The 21,534-nt window shown below is 40.9% G+C and overlaps 1 protein-coding gene across 5 annotated transcripts in view; it reads left to right on the top strand.

Annotated features, from left to right (window-relative positions):
* Positions 1 to 21,534, top strand: part of col18a1a (collagen type XVIII alpha 1 chain a) — a 106,510-nt gene that overhangs the window by 49,946 nt on the left and 35,030 nt on the right. For 4 of the 5 annotated variants that reach the window (XM_031296505.2, XM_031296502.2, XM_036004269.1 and 1 more), the window contains 6 exons: positions 7,677 to 8,218; positions 11,080 to 11,163; positions 13,133 to 13,204; positions 18,808 to 18,886; positions 20,331 to 20,387; positions 21,241 to 21,377. In XM_031296505.2, the coding sequence (XP_031152365.1) occupies positions 7,677 to 8,218; positions 11,080 to 11,163; positions 13,133 to 13,204; positions 18,808 to 18,886; positions 20,331 to 20,387; positions 21,241 to 21,377 (971 nt within the window). The remainder of the gene's footprint in view (positions 1 to 7,676; positions 8,219 to 11,079; positions 11,164 to 13,132; positions 13,205 to 18,807; positions 18,887 to 20,330; positions 20,388 to 21,240; positions 21,378 to 21,534) is intronic. The other variant, XM_036004270.1, reaches the window with a different exon arrangement.

Below are 21,534 nucleotides of genomic sequence, written 5' to 3'. Positions count from 1 at the left end.
AGAAAACAACTTAGATATTCAGTGAGTGTGGATTCATCCTGTATTCTTAGTTCTGTATCAAACAGTCTAATATGAGAAAATCTGTTTCTATGAGCAAGCTGAGCCTTGAATTAGGAACATCTTGAACTGCTTTTACTGGGCTACTGTCCTGCCTTCCACTTTAACTTCGTATCAATGGGAGTTGCTGTGTCTTTTTTCAGCGTCACTATCTTTCTGACAGCTTGCTTAATTGACAGACATGAGTGGACTAGATGTCTCTGGTTTCAGGACTAAGTGATGCATCTGGGTCCAAATAGATGTGCATGTGTTTAAATTGTCTACCTTTCTATGTGTTGGTGGGGTGCAAGGCAGTGCTGTGGTTTTCTACATTGGGGGGGAGGGTTAGGGTAAGGTTTTATATGTTGTCTTGTAAAGTAAGGTGTTCCAAATTTGTGTTTGGGAAAGCAAAAAAACAAAAAACAATATAGATATATGTAGTGGCTTCTACACACAGCAGCCCTGACATTGCTATTTGCAACCTAAGGCAATTGAAAAAGTATGATCTTGTTGCCATTTTTACAATCCAAGGACAGCTTTTATAGGCTCTCCAGAAGCTGGCTTACCACTAACATGAGCGTGTTGGTTGTCACCTGTTGAAGTAGCCTCAAGGTATCACTGGAGTACTTTCAGTCACTCTAAATCATTCATGGACAGACAGAAAACCACCACAGTTACGACCATCTGGTACCACTCATTCAAACACAGCGATCTTAAAAATCTACTAATGGACACTTTGTTGGAGTGAGGCTGAATAGATTTAATGTAAGAAATAACTTTACTATTGACTTACTTCTGTCCCTGTGAGGTGTCTTTGGCCCCACACCCTGATCATGTAAAATGTTTAAAAGTAGTTAACATGTTGGTGGGCTTTGGTTTAAAACAAAATGAGGTCAAGATAATGTGTTACAAAGCTCTGTAAATGTGTGCCCTGCAGCCCAGAATGCCTTTGCCAGTTTATTAGCCCAAAAACCTTATCTTGGGCTTTTTTCTACTGCAGCCACCCATTTACGAGTCCTTTTGACCTCCTAAATTCACTGATCAGAACACCTACTATGCAGTGTCTGGGAAGCTTCAGACACTTTTCAATATCTGCAGCTCTGTTTGCTTGATGTGTGGGAAGAGGGCACTCATATTATCCTTAATACCACCCCCCTCCTACATCATTTAACTATGACCTGTCATACAAGAATGTCTCATGATATACTTGCATCTTTTTGAGTCGGTATTTCAGATGGAATTAAAGTTGAGGGCTGTCGGCATGGGGCAAGAAACCCAATGAAACAGTTTACACACTAAAATATGGCCTATAGATGTGTGTATATGGGAGATTACTGTGGGAAGATTGCAGAGATATCATTGTGTGCATGGAAACATTGTATGAAATCTGTCAGATGTGATCCTTTTACCACGGGGGGGGGGCGGCGGCTACCCCTGTGGTAAGTCAGGATTGTTAGGGCACAATAGCCCTTTTAATGATGTTTTTCCATGGTTACCAGTCTCCTGCTTGAAAGATGAGCAGTCATTCATATCAGGGTCTAGAGGTCAACCTCAATTTATTTTGGTTAGTTCTATATCCTGTATGAGGGCCTCCATTACCCTCAGTCAGTCAGTAAGTTCAGGCTGTTTAATTGAAACTAAAGTGATCCATGTCCCTGGCCACCTCTGTGGTGGTCTAAAAACATGAAAAGGATGTGTTCCTGTTAATATATAAGCTGCTCTTTTGGTGGCATCTGTGTAGTTTTTGTTGTGTAGCTTGTACACCCTTTTGGTGGTCTGACACTGATTTGTAGCACCATAGTTCCGTTGAGCAGAGATTGATATTGTATCTCATGACGGGAAGGCCCAAAGCTGGCTCCAGTTCTTCAGCGTGCTGCTTGCCAGGGAATCATTTTGAGTTGGCTCTCAGGAGGGTTCCAATTATGGGCACAGTGTAGTCTGACTTCCTTGCTGCCAGAAACTCATTGCCCCCTCTGGTTTGTGTTGCACCGGTACAAAATGAGAAGTGATGAGGCAGTGTTGCAAAAACACAGCACTGAACAGGGATGTCTTGAGCTGGATAATTTTGACACTCGCAAAAAGTGTTTTAACAGATTCTAAAGAAGAGTGGTGCTGTCTCAGCACTATGAATGAGCTCTAAACCTATTAAGAAGCATTTCAGCTCTTCCTCTGTGAATATCATACATATTTTTTTTATTCCAGAGTTAAAAAGTAGGTTTGTTTACACCCTGCATGTTGCCTCAAAAGTTGGTTGCTTACAGGTAGAGAACTTAAACAGTATCATATTACTCCTTCCCCAAAGAGTAAAGTACCCAGCTTGTGGTAGGCCCATCTTCCTTTTTGTGGTTTGAGAATTACAGCTCAGTCTTCAGGGCGAGCAAACATGAAATTTCCTTCCTGAACTGTGATGTGGTTTTCGGTTTAATATCTTTTTCCAAGCATTCTGCATCATCAGGTTGAAGATACCACAACATTTGCCCAGAGGTTCACAGAATATCCTTTGGAGAAAGAGAGGACATTTTTTTCATGGTTTTATATGTATGTATGTCCTTTTTATATTTAAAACTTCCTGTGTTTTTTTTCCATTTATTTTTCAATGTAGTGACATATTAGATCATACGCCATGTAGTGGAACCTGATTTTGGTAATAGAACTATTAGATAGTAGTTACATATATATTTTTATGTTATAGTCTAGGGCGTAATCTTGTGTCTCACAATAGTTCCTAAATGTATGTAGAAATGCAGGAAATGGGATTCAAATTGAAATCCCCCCCCACACACACTTTTCAAACTAAAGTTACACCCTTGGTTATAGTTATAGAGTTGGCTGCACCACCTGTGTGTATCAATGAGCTTACATTCTCTTCAGCAACAACATGGGCATTTAACGGTAAAATGTATTTATCAAAGTAAAATTAATCACAGTATTTTTTTGCCAGATAAAATGGATTCCACCAAGTACTTGACATTGATATAACATGATAAGCATTACAATGACTCCCTTTAGTCCTCTAAGCAGCCAGACATACATTTAAAAATAACTAAGATCAAACAGGGATCAAATAAGCAGAAAGTAAACACAGCCACCATATCGTGTGACCAAAGTTAATTTACTTCACTTTTAAATCAATTGGCGAACAACCACGACATGTATAGTTTATGCTGCAAATGCATAAACATTGTAGACATTTTCTTTTAACAATAATGGAAAGTAATGTATACGTCTCCGGAGGTGAACCCTGACACTCCAAACAGGTCAGGCCACTGACCAGCTTTTTTGCAGAGTGAGGGGAAGAGATCATTGGCTTTGTCAGCAGGCCTCAAGGGATGTTTTAAATGGTGATGGAGTGTAGTCAGTGAAGCCGCAACGTTTTCTGGGACTGTCCAGATGTTTCAATGTTTTCCAGTGGATTAGTATAAAGGATCATGTACTTCCCAAAGCTGTGTATACAGCCTCACACTGTATATACAGCTTTATCAACGGGGTATCACAAACTCTGGTACCCCGTCCTGGAATGTAATAGTAAAAAAAAGAGCTGCATTTCTGGTCAGTAAGCCGCCTTCTTGACAAGACAAACTAGCACCATAAACCCAGCAAGGCACCATTCATCAGCAGTCATTTTATATGCCCAATGGGCCTTGAAGCTGTCATTGGTTAACAATAGCTGAAAAACCTGAATTGAGATTGCACTTAAAATGCCAATGGTGAACCTTTTGTACACCCAACAATTTTTGATCTCTAAGAATGAATGACTGGCTGGCCTTTTGCTGACAATGCAGGCACATTAAACAGGCTTCAGCAAAAGCATTCCTTTGCGAGCCTAAAGCAGGTTAAACCTTTTCATCTGCTTTAGATCCGCTCACGTAATTGTCTTTATTTACACTTCCAAGATTTCTTCTTTTTCATTACTGGCTTCTGGCACAATTGCATCAGGATCCTTTTTTAGATTTGTAGTTAAGAGTGATAATTTTTGCATTTAGTGTTTGTACATCATCTGGTTCACATGGATGTTCTTCATCTTTTAAGTAAATTCTGAACATCCAGTCCAAAAAAGCGCACATCTGGTCTGTGTGAGTGATGACTAAGAGGTGGGATGTTTCCCTAATGAGGGGTTTGGGAAGCTTGGAACGTCTGTGCACTGTGAGGAGGTCTTGCTGTTCATTTGGCAAATGCATAAGATGATCAGACGTTTGATTTCTAGGAGAAAGAGATGGTCATTGGTCATACATGCAGCATGTACTCTTATGTGCTGAGAGGGGCAACCAGAATCTGTTTGAGAGATCTCACATTCCAATTTTTTACAGACCTTGACTGTAAATTAGCAGCTGGTCATAAAAAATATCAGATCTGAATGCAAATTAAACTTCAACACATTGCATGTTTCTTGCACATCATTGAAGAAAGTGAATTGCAGGCATTTTTCAGTATAAATGTTGTCATTCAGAGAAAAAAGAGATAGGATAAACGCTCAGTTATGGAGTGTTTCTGCTTTATAAATAGCCCTCATATCAACGTCAGTACCCGTAGCCTGAAAGTTATCAAATTAAAATGGCTTGCTTTACCGCGTAATTAATTTTACCACTGGATCACTACAAAAGTGTTGCCTTTTTCAACCCTACTCTGGCAGAGATTGTGCACAAAAGAGGGAGCTAGGTTCAGACATGTGAGCACAGGCCCACTGAAGAGACCCTCGAGGTTTCTCATTCTGACTCTATCAGACTTAACATCTGGTTGGCCTGGTGCAATTGACTTTGTTGTTAACTGCCATTCATGCAGCAGTCAAGGACTCACAGTCTACCTGAGGGGCTCTGAACCTGGGACTCTGTGTGTCTGTCTGTCATTTCATGGTAAACATTTTCCAATTTAGGTAGAAAAAAATGTCTTTTATGCTTAAGGCCAGGTTTTAGGATTTTAAAAATTCAGAAAGATTTATCAAGGTTTTACCAAGTGGCATGTAAGAGCAACATTTGTATTGTCTTTTATAAGTAGATATTCTATAGACAGATATTCAGCTATCCCTCTAAACCCTACTATTAATCTGGCCTTTTAGCATGCTATATTTGATATGTTTTTGGATTATCCAACAACAAGTTTTGTAATTGACCCAAAGAGTAGCATTTGTACAGTCAACTAATGTATCTCACAAAATTAAAAACTTTTTTCTTACACAGATTTGTTGAATACTCAATTCTGATTGGTCAAATACGGCATTCTACGGTTCTGTTATTTCTGAATTGCAGAGAGCTGCTATTGACGCTGTTCTCATCGTAGATTCTGGAGGACCATTTTTAAATTATTAAAACCAATTTTTTTGGCCATTTTCGGCCTTTATTTTGACAGGACAGATGAAGACATGAAAGGGGAGAGAGAGGAGGGAATGACATGCAGCAAAGGGCCGCAGGTCGGAGTCGAACTCGGGCCTGCTGCGTCGAGGAGTAAACCTCTATATATGGGCGCCCGCTCTACCAACTGAGCTATCCGGGTGCCCTATTAACACCATTTTTAAAATCACTATTTTGTAAGATAAGATGCTTTATTGTCATTGCATGTTAAACACAACAAAATTTGGTTTGGCAGCAATCCTCTTAGCTTAGCTTATAAATAAGTATAAATATACATAGTAATATATACACAATATACAAACATATGCAATATATTGAACAACATATAGAAATATTAGAGTATATACAGTATACATATAGAAATGTAAAGAGTTATATACTGTATAAAAATTACACTAAGTATATTTTAAATTACCGATTCAATATTTACAGACAGAACAAAACTGAGTGTATCTAACAAGTTGATAACAAGTGAGTCTATGCTTAGGCGCAGCTACACTGTAAGCTAACATGCTCACAATGACAATGATGATGCCTAATTTTGTGTCAAATTATTGATTTCTGTAGTCAGTAGCTGTGTAGTAAGCATGGATAATGTTGAGCGAGCATGTCATTATTTCAAATGAAACCCCTTCAGGGTGATTACAGGACCTCTCCCAATTTGTAATAATGCCCCGCCTGCTGCTATACATATACATACTGCATATCCCTTACTCACATATGCATCCTTTATATTATCTAAACATGCTTTTCCAGATATGGTTTATAATTTTGACAGGTCTTAATACTATAACTGCTTCATACATATTGATGACATGTACAAATTAAAATGTGAAACCCATTATTTGAGGAATCTTTTCAGAAATGTCTTATCTTATTGGTGCGGAGGGGAACTGCATAATTAACACTGGAAAGTAGTTTTATTGTCCTGATATAGTTTTACTGGGTTCTCCGTTAGCTCTGTCAGTTGTCGGACAGCGCGCAGAAAAATTCTGACCGGTGTTTATGGTTGTGCAGCAGAAAGCAGGACCCCGGGTTCAGCTAAACACCTCGTGTGTTTAAGCTCTCAACAAAGCCAACGGCAGACCCCGCTGATCTCCAGCACTCGGGCCAGTGGGGAGGCTTTGAACCGCGCAATATTAGTCACCAGGTGGTAAACCAAAGCATTTCTTCAAAGCGCCAGAAACTGCGTCAAGTGTTCTCCCAAAACAGTGATTTTCCTTTTAACGTGAGGAAACATTATTTTTGATCAAAGCAAAAAGGTCTGATGCTAGTAAAACATCTCCACCATGATGTGAGTCAACACACATCGCTCTTTGTGTTTCTTGTATTTCCTAAACGCCTCCAATTATTATGCAGTGACCTCACCAGAGTCACCCAGGGTGATGGAAGAGTGAGCAAAGATATGCAGGAGGCCCAGCTGTTGGTCCCTCGGTGCCCCGGAGCTGGGACATTTAGCAGATGTCACACAAGTTGGAAGAGCTTTTTGCTTTTTAGTGTCTTCAGGAATGTGATTCATAGATATCAATCTGTACCCTATTCTGCACACAGGTCTGTTGATGCAATTGTCTGCCATAGAGTTTTGCAGACAACACGCCTAGAAGCTGTATCTACTCTGACACCTTTGTTTCAGACGACATTACATAATAAGGCTTAAACCTTTTTAAGGGTAACCAACAGCAGAAATAGAAAGTGTTTTTCTTGACACACATTTAAGTGTAACGTTATTTTGACTCAGATACTGAGAGCGCTAAATTGATCAATGTCTCAAGTCACATCTTCATGCACTGTATGTATCGTCTATGCCTTTAGATCTTCCTTTGGATTAGGAAGTGTGGGTTTGGCGTTCGCTGGTCTCGTCTTTGGAAAACAGGCCTTGCAATGTCTGCTAAAGTCATCTGCTTTCCTTAGTCTCATATGGCCTATCCATTTGCCTTTTTATGGGGCATGCTGACCCCTTCCATATTTCGATCTAGAAGTTACAACATGGTTTGTTTGTTTGTGGTCCCCTGAGCAGAGTCGCTTTGCCAATGCTTCTCCAATTATGCTGTTGATTATTTTTGATTATTTTTGTTCTAGTATACTACAGTCCTATGCAAGTTACAGCAGTTGTTTCTGCACCCATCAGGCACATTCACTTTCAGTCCCCCCCCCACACACACACACACACACACACACACACACACCCAGCAGCTTGGTCTAACATTATACCCTGCCATGCAGCCCTCCTTTCTAACTTCCAATATATTTGAATGTGTATTGTAGCCTTACATTTATTTTCTCCCCCACATCTAGAACACAGTGGAGTCTCCCTGCTACAGCTGATTGGGGATCCTCCTCCTAATACGATCAGCCAGGTTTTCGGGCCCGACAACAGCCCTGGCTATGTCTTTGGCCCCGATGCCAACACAGGCCAGCTGGCCCGCGCCCACCTGCCCAGCCCCTTCTACCGAGATTTTTCCCTCATCTTCAATCTGAAACCCACATCTGACAGGGGCGGCGTCATCTTCTCCGTCACAGACTCCGCACAGCAGATCATGTACGTGGGCGTTAAGCTGTCGGCCGTGAAGGGCAGCAACCAGAACGTCATCCTGTACTACACGGAGCCCGACTCCCAGCAGTCGTACGAGGCGGCCAGCTTCCGTGTGCCCTCCATGAGGGATACCTGGACCCGTTTTGCCATTGCTGTGAGGGACGACAAGGTGATGTTCTACCTCAACTGTGACACAGACCCTCAGGTGATGCGCCTCGAGAGGTCCCCGGACGAGATGGAGCTGGAGGCCGGCGCTGGGGTCTTTGTCGGCCAAGCTGGAGGAGCCGATCCTGAGAAGTTTCTGGTGCGTACGCAGGCTACGTCTGTTTTCAACAAAACAATATTCAGAAATGAAATCCAGAAATGAAATTATTTAAAAGCTATATGACATTTAAATATATACTGTATTTATTTTAAAGACTTTCATAGTAGATAGAATTATTTGCAGGACTTAATTCTTGTTTTGGAGTAGGAAGACTGCACATCTCACATCCCCAAACAGTTTAGAACCAACATAAACTGTGAAGAGACAGGAATCCTGCTGCTGCTGCCTGAAGCACAGTAAAGTGTTTTGACTTTCCATAGTCAATCATGTGAAACATCTTGGCCGAATAACTCTCAAATGATTTGATTGCTCATAATTGGCCTACTCTGAACCTCAACACAAATGCCTAACCCTAACCCTAACCCACCATCTTTATGAGAGTAGTGTGCAAATAATTGGAAGACCTCACAGTTGGGACTTAATTACCATGAGTCATTTGACCGTTGTAAATCCCAGCAGTTGACCGCAACAACTGTTGACCTTTGCTGTTAAAGGGTTAAAGTAACTTACCCGCTGGCTACCTGCACGGAGAACACATGCAACTGCAGGCGTGTTGTTCATGCATTCTGCCACTGACACTCTATTGCTTTAGTGATTTACATACTTGGAAGCATTACGTTCAGACTGTAGGCAAAAGTGGCCCAAATCTGATTTTTTTTTTTTTTTTTTGGGGTCAAGTGACCAGGTCAGACTCCTTCAGAAGTAGTGTGAACACTCAAATCTTGCCCAGATCAGATTTTTTCAAATCAGATTTAGACCACTTCCATATGTGGTCCTGAATCAGACCCAGGTCTGATTTTTTTATTTATTTATTTTTTTATTTTATTTTATTTTTTTCAATGTGGCCACAGTGTGTACAACCAAGGCGGATTTGATGCGACTTTTACATCAATCTACATCCACATTTGTCACAATTATGCGCCGGCGGGAGTTAGCCCTAGACACAGACAGTAAAATAAACTGCGTCCCACCACTCCTGGCTTCGTCTCTGCATCCACACAGACGTCTGTAGTGAATTTGCAACCATAACCCCGCAAAAGGCCAAAATAGCCAACTTGGCTCTCTTTCTCTTCAGTCTTCTCCTCCTCAGCACCTGCTCATTAATGTTACGGCAGCCATTACACAAACATTTTGAAATAAAAGTGAAAATGCTTACTTCCTCCATAAGCTCCCTAACTTTAGGTCAACAGCGTGCTGCGTCTGACTCTGATGTCATTGTTGTTCTTTTGCACATGCGGGTCAGTTCGAAACCGCATACAGTTCACACTGGAATCTGATATAGGCCACATTTTAAAAGGTCATGTGAACAGCCAAACAAAAAAATCGGACCTGAGCAAAAAATCTGAATTAAGCATTAAGACTTGCGGTGTGAACGTAGCCTTAGAATCAGATCAGAATCAGATATAAAAGATGGATCATTACATCATTTTTTTTATAGTGACACCTGAAAATACAACCCAGGTCCCATGTTGAGGAGATATTGTTAATTCATGCATTTATTTTTTATCTTAGAAAATAAGATATTTAAAAGACTTTTAGTGCCTTAGATGGAAGTTACTCAGTCACTTTTAATAGACTGCTGGCTTTTATCGGCCCTGAAGCCATAAAGGCAGAGGCACTTTTGAATAACTTTACAGGTGAGCCAAAAAAGGAGGATATTCCCTCCATCCACTGCTAAAATGTTTATTTAAATAACAATGATTATATTGTTACATAATTAAGAAAAAAAAGATATGTACACTACTTAATGTCAAAATTCCAAACGAGTACTTTCCATTTGGCTGCAAGCCCTTGTTTTTCCAGCTGAAACAGCTGTTACACTTGTTTACAACTTTTTTTTTGTATTGCCATGTTTGAAGGCAGCTGCTTATTTAGTTGTAAACCACTTTGCAACTCTGCTACACAGTTCGAGTGTTTTTTTGTTTTTACACAAGCCCATCTAAGTAGTGTGTAGTCAGATATTTTGTCAGAATTTGGAAAAAAGGACCCTAACCCTGTTTCTTCTTTCAGGAAATGTTGGCCATGTGCTATTTGTTGACCCGAGCATGGCCCTGAGCTAGAGAGGTCTTGCGAATTTAATTTCTCTAATCAAATCAAGACTTGGCGAGCTTCTTCGGCATTTAAATATTTACATTATGTATTTATAAAATGGACATTCCATTCTGAAGCAGGATTTGTTTTAGCGGATGTCCCTTTTTCGTCATCATCCATCACTAGCAAAAACATGCTGCAGTGACAGTTTAGTCCTTCTCATGCATGGCATCTGCGATTTATTGTGAAGATCTAAAGCAATTTGTTCGAAAAAAAGACCATGACACATCCACTAAACACTGTAAAAAGCCTGTCTAGAAACAGGGTTTCAACGTCAAAGAGCCTTTGCTGTTTATCTTCAAAGTTCTCTTAAAAAAGCCATTTGACTTTTTTCTCAGGACATAAATTTGTGCTGGAGAGTCAACTTCAAATAACTCTGCAGCAGCAGAGAAACCACCTCTTCATTCAGTGCTAATGGCCCTTTGATGGGCACAGTCAGATAGCATTCATGCTACAGTATCTGTGCAAGTATCCTGTGCTGGAACATGTATCAGATTGTTTGTGTGAGGCAGAGATAATGGCACTTCACAGGAACAGGCTAAAACTGGAGACATCAATAGCTTCTCTGACTTGGCGGAAAGGGGGAATTCCTTCAAACATATGACCAAAGTTCAAAGATAAGCATCCATATTTCTATGTTGAAAGTAAGGCGTGTGTGTGTGTGTGTGTGTGTGTGTGAGAGAACAAGTGCTGTTCTGACATTATGATATGTATCATTAACATCAAAACACGTCTTTGTTTTGCAACAGGGGGTGATGGGTGAGCTGAGGGTGGTGGGAGACCCCCGTGCTGCTGAGAGGCACTGTGAGGAGGATGAAGATGACTCGGATGTGGTAAATGACATAAAAACATTTTCTCTCATTACATACTGTGTGAAAATACAAACAAGCATGTAAGCTAGGCAGCCAAACAGGGTTCTGTTAGAATAAAAATGACAGTCTGATCTTGAGATGAGTTATTATACTAGGACTAACCAGCTCTCATCTCCATGTCTTCCACATGGATCATAATCTGGTGATTTATTTTTTTGCCATTTGGGACATGCAGCTTTCGCCTCAGGATTTTCAGCCATCATGTGCATAGTTAGATTATCATTTTAAAAGGAGTCAGCTGGAAACACTAAAAAAAGTCATCCAGAAACCAGATTATTTAACCAACTCATGGAGCTAACATTAACCTAATTTGCTAACTAGCTGCCGCTGATCAAAGCAATGGTTCTATTCAGTTGGCAGACAGTGGCCGGCAAGAAATGAGAAGCCTGCTTTAGGGAACGGTCACACGTGCGAGAAATTACCATTGGGGAATATTCACCACCCGTCCAATTTAGAGTTGCAACTAACGGTTACTTCCAACAAACCAACCAAACCACAACAATCAAACGGACCACAAACCAGAAAACTGATTTCTGTGTGTCACATCCTGCACTGCCCATATTCAGCGCGGACATCGCCGGCGTCTGCAGTCACTCGCCTGCATTGGCGCACGACCATTCCCTTGGTCTACCGCTGTCTGAAATCAGGAACCCGTCGTCTCAAATATGACTAAGAATGTTGCCGGTGGATCTGCCACTGCATTTGGGAAATGCCCTGCACAAGTAATGACATTTTACTGGACTTTGTTGATTTATTCCAGCATGGTACATCACTTAATAGCAATAATTCAATTCAGTTGTATTTATAGTGTCAAATCATAACAGAAGTTATCTCAGGACACTTTACAGATATAGACCACACTCTATAATTTACAAAGACCCACCAATTCCCCCCAAGAGCTATTGGTGCGACAGTGGCGAGGGAAAAAAATTTCCTTTTTACAGGCAGAAACTTCGGACAGAACCAGGCTCTACTGGGCGGCCATCTCCCGCTGCCGGCTGGGACACGGAGACTCTGATACAGATATGCAGGAATATACAATACAAGAAATATACTATACAATAGTAAGTCTGTAACAGATAAGCGTGTGAGAGCAGCCTTTTCACCACCGACCCTGACCACCCACACTCACACACAAACACAGGTGCCTCACTGCAGCCCACCACCCAGCAGCCTCTGCTGCTGTTGCCTTCACAGCTGCTCTGCTCGCTCAGACCGCCAAAACCTCGTCCTTACTGACAGAAGAAGGCCCAAGGTTTTAACGCTTGTGCTCGTCAGATCTTTAGAAGTTGTGTGGATTAGATGAGAGAATCCCATTGCAAGTGGAAATGACAGGTTTCTGATTTCAGGATGTGTCTTTTATCTCAAATGCTAACCTCACACAAAGCTGTTTCCCTATAGAGGACACGTTCAAGTTTTTGAGTTACCAAGGGGAGTATTTTACACCTACTTATTGTATTCTACATTGTCTGATACAAGAAATATACAAACATTTGACTTAATGACACAGATCATTTCAAGAGAGTTTAGTGTTATATAGCACCTTAATTGAACCGGGTAAAAGGCTCATTGAAATTAAAATATCTGTATAAAGAGAGACCTGGCCAAGAAGGTGGCATAAAATCACATTTACAGCAATAAAGGCTAAACAGACAACTAAAACAAGCCAATAATACTGTCACACCGAGCACAAATAACATAGAGGTTTAGAGTTTTTTTTATATATATATATTCATTAAAAAAAAATTCAAAATTCCTTTTATAGCTGACTTAGATTGTACCAATAATTTAACTAGAGTTCATGAACATGACACACATTGTGCCAGGACTATCACAGTTTAAGGAACATTTTCAGATATTACAGGTTTGTAATCAGTGCACTCAATAAAACCAAAAATGAAAATGTAAAATGTCTGCTTGGTCTCCTCAGGCCTCAGGTGAAGGAAGTGGCTATGAGGAAACCAGACCCCCAAAACCAGCCGTGGAGAAGCATAGATGGACGGTATGGAACAGCCTTTTATTTATTATTGAGCTCTTTTACTTATTACAAAGGTTTAACGATATTCACACACTGTTGTTAAGCGTGGCTTAATTTTGTTTCATTAAGGACTGTATTCTTTGCAGTTGTTTTGCTGCCCTTATTTTCCTTGCTACATATATTGAAACATTCTGGGTTGGTCTACCATTTTCTCACTGGGAAGTTAGTTTGATGTAAAATTGTAAACCGAGATGCAAAAGAGAAAGAAGAAGAAGAATGAACAAGCTTTGTTTGAGGACTCAAACAGCTGATCAAGCCAGACATGTATACCTGGCCGGCGAAGATTATTAACAGCAGGCCGTGCTTCTGCAAACTGAGTCATCCCAGTGTTAGATTTAGCCCTGATTTCTCAAGTTACTCGCCCTAAGTGAGGGAACACTCATCCCTCAGCAGAGATTAAAAACTGCTGAGTTGATGTCTGGAAATTGAGCTGCTTCTGTCTTATAGATTTGGAGACAAAGACTTTTTACTTAGTTTCCTCTCGTCAGACTAGAATAGTAATGACCTGGGCCTTTCTAAAGTTTAGGAGTTAATAAAATGCTTCTGAAATGTTAAAAAGAATGTTAAGCTTTTAAAGGGTAATTTGGGATTTTACAACCCTATTTTCCCATGCATTTGTGTCTAAGGGACTAATATGAACACAAATTTGTCCAGTATTGAGCGAGAACGCTGTGATCGGTTCCCCAAACCGGGCAGCAGTGTAATCCTATAGGGCAAATGGGCACCATCAATTTCCGTCCACTTAAAGTGCTGTTTTTGCCACCGACAGGCTCAGATTGTTATTCTAAGTGGAAAGGATCCCTAAATAGATACACATTTTTGTTAAAGAGTAAAAATCTTTTTGTTTAACCAGAAACCACTCTGAAATTGCCATCGCCAAACTCACCAGACTCCATGGAAATACTTTTAGCGTGTACAGAGCCAGCATTGTTTCCCATGTAAATGGCTGAATTAAAGGTTTATTTCAACCAAACCAGAGTTGTGATTGTTGGAACAGTGGAAAGATGAACCAAGACGGCTTTTCATAATTTTATTTTGTTTCTGTCGACTGTGAATGAAGTGTGTTTTACGATGATAAAATTACAGTTTATTTAATGGAGTAGCGATTTTGGAGCTGTTTCATGTTAAACAAAAAAGGATCTTACTCTTTAACAAAAAGCTAGACCTCTGTAGGGATCTTTCCATAATGTTGTCAGACACTTAAATTAATACAAACACACACAAACAAACAATTTTAGTGGACGGAAATTGAAGGTGTGCAATTGCCCATTAACATCACATTGCATGTTGTTTCGCTGGACGAATTAATAAAAATGTTGTTCCCATCAGTCACTTAGACACACAATCATAGGAAAATAGGGTCCAGCTTGGAAAAAAAGTTACCCTTTAGGTTTATTCAGCATGAACTGCTTAAACAGCAGGGTATTTACCTGGTGTCAGGTGAGGTGTGTGTGATCTGGATAGCTGTAGCTGTAGATGTATCACCTGGATGAAGGCCTAACGTAACAGTTATCACAAGAAGACTGACAGACTGACACCTCTTAGCCACCATGCACATGTGCACTGTTCCGTTGACTCACACTGTCATGCTTATGCTCTTATTCCTATGCCATTCTTTTTGCAGTTCTATAAATCACTACATGCACTTGTATCTTTTGGTGTCTTTCTTCATCTCTCCTTTTGTCATTCTCACTATCACCCCTCTTGGTCGTTCTGTCTTCCTCTCTCTGCGTTCTGTCTCTCCCACACTCACAAACAATCAGATTCCACAGACACCCACTCACACCCTCCCTCCCATCCTCAAAGATAGCCATGCACGCTGAAACGGAGCACAACCAGCACCTCTGTGCGTGCATACACTCCCACTCACAATTACAGTGGAGTAGAAAAACCAGATGTCAATTTGGACTCGATCTGATCCAAGTCAGAGACCCCCCTCCCCCGCCTCTCAAGGCTTTGTTATTCTGACTGGTTTCTCAATCAACTGTGTACAGGGAGGCGGAAAGAAAGTTTGAGGAGGGGACGGGGAGGGCAGGGTCAGGCACTTGAAGTCGGAAGTCTCTATCATTACTGCCATATCCTCGGCAACTTTTATTAGGGGCTTTTCCATCTGTTCAGTAGGCATTTATCATGTTGAATGTGATGTAAAAGACAACAGCTGGCATCTAATGCCTACCTGCCCGTGTTTTTCCATCTAGATAAAACCTAGACTCTGCACAATTGTCCAACCAGTGCAATTAGGGCAAGTCTGGGCAGAGACGAGTTAGACAGGGAGAGTTGTACAAGTGAAACTTTCCATTTTGTCATCCTGGAATTCATGGTGATAGATGGCGGGGCTAATCACTCACCCTGAACAGTGTCACTGCTGGAGTCCAAGTGTCTCCTTCAGTAGGAAGCCCAAAGAGGAAATGTTTCAAAGGCATCATTCTTTTTATTCTAACTGCATGTGATGCAAATGATTGAGTACAGCTACTTAGCTGTTATTAGCAGTTGTCTATAATGTCCATCATGTTAAGAAAGCTTTTGTAAATTCTTATTGTGAACCCATTTTTGGATTCCGTGTATTAAGAGTTATACTCTTCTCAGAGCTGTAGACTTGGATTTGGAAATATTACTTATTGACTCGAGAAATATTAAACTGTTCAACTGAATGTTGTGACTTTAGGAGCTCTGCCAAACTTAACGGTCATGAGTATTAATATTAACATAACCATGCAGCACAATACAAGGGAGATAATTCTGAAGAAATTCGCTTTTCATTATGAAATAAATTAGTCTGTACACATAAATAAGTAGCTTACTGTAATAGTTTCCGCTCCTCTCAGACATCCGACTTATATTAATATTAAACACAATGTTGGCTGTATTGCAGCTCCACCAAATAACAGACATTTTGACCAGCTTTCTGTTTGTGCTAACAGGAGCTGTTAAGCTGATTGTTGCTGTGATACGTGATAGCTGAACGATTTTGTAGAAGTTAAACCAAGTGCTGAAGGAGCCTTGCCTTTAATGCAAGTTTTGCATTTAGTATGTATTTAAGTCTTAAAGTGCTCATATTATGCTTTTTGGCTTTTCCCCTTTCCTTTATTGTGTTATATATCTTTTTGTGCACATTATAGGTTTACAAAGTGAAAAAGCCCAAAGTCCACCCCAAAGGGACTTACCATCTCCAACAGAAAACACTGTTCACAAACTGCTCCAAACAGCTCTATTGTAGTCCAGCCTTTACTTCAGAGACAAACGTGCGTCACTTTGTTACACACGTTATAATGCTCGCCTAGCTGCTAGCATGGCACGCCCTCAAACTTTGCTTCTGACTGGCTAGCAGTACTTAGTGCTCATGTGCGACTCCCAACAAAGATGGAACAGAAGTGAGAGGTCTCACTCTGTAGCTAAAACAGAGAGCTCAACACACAGGGTGAAAAGAGGAGCTGCAGCAATGTGCAGTACAACAAAAATATGGTGTTTTCTGAAAATTAAACCATGTAAACGTATTCTGGTACAACCTCTAAATACAATTATGAACCTGAAAATGAGCATAATATGAGCACTTTAATGAGACACAGCAATGTTTGGGAAAAAGAATTGTTTCTGTTCAAATCATTGCTTTTTTCGAAGCCTGATTACACTTTCACAAGAGCCAATTAGAGACAAACACATGAGAGTCAAACCTTGGTTGCTGCATTTTACAAACAGCCAGACAGTTTTTCTTTCATCCTAAGACCAACAACAAGAAAATCCAGTAAGTTCCCTCTGTGATACTCAGAGGACATGACCGGAAAAATAAATAAAAATAATAACCTCCTACACTGCTGCAGAGGTGGAATATGTTCATAGCCGAGGGAGCCGCATACCTGTTCTTAGATTCAGGGGGTTGTGAGGTTCAAATCCATCAACACTATGTTCTAAAGATGGGAGCCTCCCACCTGTCAACCCCATCTATGATGGATAAGTAAAGGAGTGAACAAGCGGGGTATTCTTTATCACATTAATACAACTTAGAACAGTCAGGCCAAATTCTTGGCATAGCCAGTGCTGTGCTACACAGTGGGGAGAATTCCTCCGAAAGGAAACGGGTAAATTATCTACCCTGGCTTCAGCTGCCCCCTCTCCTTCATGCTTTAGCCCTCACCTTATTTGAATTCCACAGGTGACAATTGGAGCTGTGTCACCGGTGAAGAATGAGTTACAGATGGGGGGAGGGGAGCTTTGCATTATTTCCTCCCCTTCTCTTGTTTTTACCCACAGGCAGTTAGGAGCAGAAGTGTCCCCACCTCCCCCGACCTCCAATACCTCCTGTTGCTTCTCTCAGTCCTGCTGTGATTTTAGTGACGGAGCAGTGTTGGTAGACTGGATACTGACCCGTCTTTCTTTTGTCCACAAAGACACTTTACTAAATAGGACACACAAACATAACAGTATCATTTCTAAATGTATTTAGTTAGCTAAACAATTTGATCTGTTAATGCAGCCATTCAAAAAGGCAGTAGAAAGATCAAGATAAACACATGCATCATATTCTTTTCTAATTCCAACCATGAATGTAGAATAAGCACAGTACACTAAAATTTCCCTCGGGATGAATAAAGTATCAATCTATCTTCGAGGTGGAGCCCCGTTCATTCCTATGAGAGTTGCTCAGCGGCGCATGAAGCCATCATGGAGCCAACCAGCTTAGATTATGCTTCCTTACTGTGTGGCCCATAGAGCAGGTGCACTAGAGACCTCCGCCGGGCGCTCCCCTAACTTGAATGTGGATTAAATTATTTAATCGCATGGCTCTCTTTTTTTAGTGCCAGAGGGGCCAGCAGTTGTAATTCCACTGTTTGGCCACTGTGTTCAATTTGCTTCAAAGCCTGACACACTTCCTGGGGGCACTGAGTTCAACCCCTTTGGTTTGATTGAGGGTTTTTCTAGTTTAGCTGTGCAGGTTAAAAATGGGTATTGGAGTGGCAGCAATGAGATGACCACAGAAATACCCACAAATGAATACTAATGAAGGTTGGTGTGTGTCATTCGTATTGTAAACAAACTCAATCATTGTACTCTGGGTGTCAGTATAACTCTCAGTAATGACATATTGCAACGGCAGGCCATATCAGTGTGATAGACTGGGAGCTGTGTTCCCTGACTGCCTTAATAATGTTCACATAGAGGAGTTATGCAATAGGGCCCAGGCATGAGATGTCTGACAGCGATTAACACATAAACGGCAAATTACTGAAAACAATGATTGGGCAAAAAAACTTTAAGAAAAAGTTGAGTTCTGTCCTTGGTTTGCCATGCAAACGTGCACTCAATCATGTTTACCCTGTTTAAAAGGCTTTGTGTAGAGCTGGGAAACAACCGTTGGCTGAACAAACTATAAACATTAGTGTGATTGAATGTTAACACAACGCCTGCTTTTTCCCATGCAGTCAAATGGCTCTTGCATTGTTTCTTCAATGTAGGGGGGATCACCAGTGAAAACGGAGCCGTGGAATCTAGAGCAGGCTTCCAGTAAATGCCCTCCATTGCCCTTTTTAAAATATGTATCTCTCCCTGTTGCATGATTGTTTTTCCTGCAGACGACTACTCCGTCTTCCCGGCCCATTCAGCAGCCACCACTGACCAGGGTAGACGTGGTGTCAATAGCAAGAGAAACAGGTGAGTTTATCTGGACAAAGTCCAAACACTTCCTGAAAGGGGACAGAATTTATTATTTATTTATTTTTTTCTATTTAAAGATTACTCACAGTTCTTAAGTTCTGCAAGCAGAGAGAGAGATCAGCACTGTTTGTTTCTGTAGTTTTGTGATTAAAAAAGTTTAGTGTACTGTCTCTATGCCAGCCCTTCAGTGTTTCTACAGATACCTTTTGATCTGCCCATTACTGTTTTGCAAATATCATTCTTTTTCATACATTTATTATTTTACTCTGAAAGATGGAAAATAGATGTTTTACTTCCACATGTCTTTGGAAATGTACTTCCACATGCTGACACAGGACTCAGCTCACCTGTCGGGTATGGAGGGGGATGTTTGTGACGACACATGGTGTTGCAGAGTTCATATTGCTTGAACATGCATACAGTAGCTGAGCTAGTCCGAGCTTGCTACAGACGTATTCACTGATACATGCCTCCATCTAGTGGATATAGGGATTAATGCAATACAGATCGGGAGGCTCTCATTTGTGGGAACTACCGTACATTGAAATACATAATTTTCACTGCTGCAGTCTTGGAACAGAAAGATGTTCATGTTTTAAAAAATGCTGAACTTTTCCTTGTGTTCTACCACCCAGGGTTAAAGTTGACTTGAGAACAAGTTACCCCCATCTTACTAAGTGATTAACCCACAGAGAATGTAATACTGACTTGTGTCTGCTCTGTACTAAATTTTTCTCTATTACAGATTGCACAAGGTCTTCCAGTGGAGAATATGTCAAAGTGTGTCACGTAAAAAACCCTTAAAATCTTAAAGTGTAAGATTTAAAAATGTTCTACTTTGGCACCATCTGGTGGTAGTGGCATGAATGACACAGCTGTCTCAAGTTGATCTCCTGAGGCACAGGGCTTTTCTTTGTAAGCTGATGGTTGCATTGTCAGCAATATAAACTAACCAAACATATTTTATACAATATTACACGTGACTTTAAGGAAGCATCACCACTAATGCCAAATACAATGTAGGTGTTTGATGAAGCACGCTATGGAACTCAGTAGTCATCACGGGATGCTCATGTTAGTTCATGACAGAGAAAGAAAGTGGTTCTGTCTTATCGAGAAAATTCCAAAAAGCGCTGAATCTTGAAACACTCTGAAACTTCATCAGAAAACTGGGAAGAAGATTGGAAAAGGTTCTATGATGCACTATTTTAGGCAATTTTACATTGGAAAAAATATTACTTGAGATGATTACTTTCCTGCATTGTTACACTAAATCAAATTTATACTTAAAAGTCAAGTCCCTTGTTGAACATACAGAAAAACAGACAAGACTCAAACAAGAAAAACCTATCTTGACTGAATGGAGAAAAACGACTAAATACGTCCTAGAGATGTTAATCTGGAGACTTAATTTAACACTGTTTTTTTGCGTTGTGTTCAGCAAGCGACTCCCAGCACATTTCTGTGGAGTCCGGGCCCGGACTTCCTGGGTCACCAGGTGGGTCTAGGGGAGTTAAAAACACAGAGACAAGCATCCACATCTCCTGTGTTTTACTTCCTTTTTATTCTCTGCTCTGATGCTCTGCCTACCTCATGTGTACTCCTCATGCAGGACCTCACATGGATTTCAAAAGCGCACAAGCATGCCTAAATCTATCTACTTTATCCTTCTGAATTCATGCAGGGTGGCTGACATGCTCGTATATAAGCCAGGGGGGGATGGAAAATTGGGCAGTTCAGGCTGTAATCCTGTGGATAAATATACACAGAGAGAAAATAGAAGAGCACATTTAAGAGGGGGAAAAAATGTATATAGATAGATATATGCTATGTGGCATTAGATTTTTCAGTGAATTTTCCATGCTTATGTATCCGCTCAGAGGCATGGGATCCATTTTTCCATTGCTAAAATAACCCCCGACCTGGAACACTTGGAGCGCACTTCATGTTGCTGTGCATGTCAGTGGCGTTGGAGATGTGCGACTTCTACACAACAACAAGGAAGTGTTTTTTTTTTTTATTTCATACAAGCTCCACTGAAAGAGACAAATCTGTTTAGGGTTTAAGGTCAATTCAGCTCCCACCAGAATATGAATATGAGGGTTGTGCATGCAGGTGTGTGGGAAAGGTGTATTCAGTTACCACCTCCAACGCTTCACATGGCCTTTAAATTACAGCCACACACACTGGGATTCTCACTCCATCAAGCAAAAAGTAATTTTCTCTTCCTCTATTCTCCTCTTCTTTTGGGTCCTGTTTATTGTTTGGGATGTGGGATACAATCATTAATCATTTGTGAAAGGTCTTTTCATGAGGGCATTAACGACTGTCTTTTTTGTCGTCGCTTTCAGGGCCAGTGGGGGCTAAAGGAGAAAAGGGTGACCGAGGGGATACAGGAGCGAAAGGAGACAGGGGTCCAATAGGGCCGAAGGGAGATGTTGGCTCGGGCTCGGGCTCCGGCTCACGGGGTGGAGCCCGTGGAGACAAGGTTTGGACCTTTTTATAGCATCTACTTTGATAGTGGATGGATGGAATACTTGTAGTAGATAAGCCATTTGTATCATGCAGTGTGAGGGGTGGGGCCAACCGATGATGCAAGGAAAAAGTCTTTTTAACCTAGTTTGTCGTTGTGAAGGTTACAATGG

This window comes from Sander lucioperca, chromosome 8, assembly GCF_008315115.2.
Source record: "Sander lucioperca isolate FBNREF2018 chromosome 8, SLUC_FBN_1.2, whole genome shotgun sequence".
Taxonomy (NCBI): Eukaryota; Metazoa; Chordata; class Actinopteri; order Perciformes; family Percidae; genus Sander; species Sander lucioperca.
Note: the sequence above shows the minus strand (reverse complement) of the source record. Positions and strands in the feature narration are given on the sequence as shown.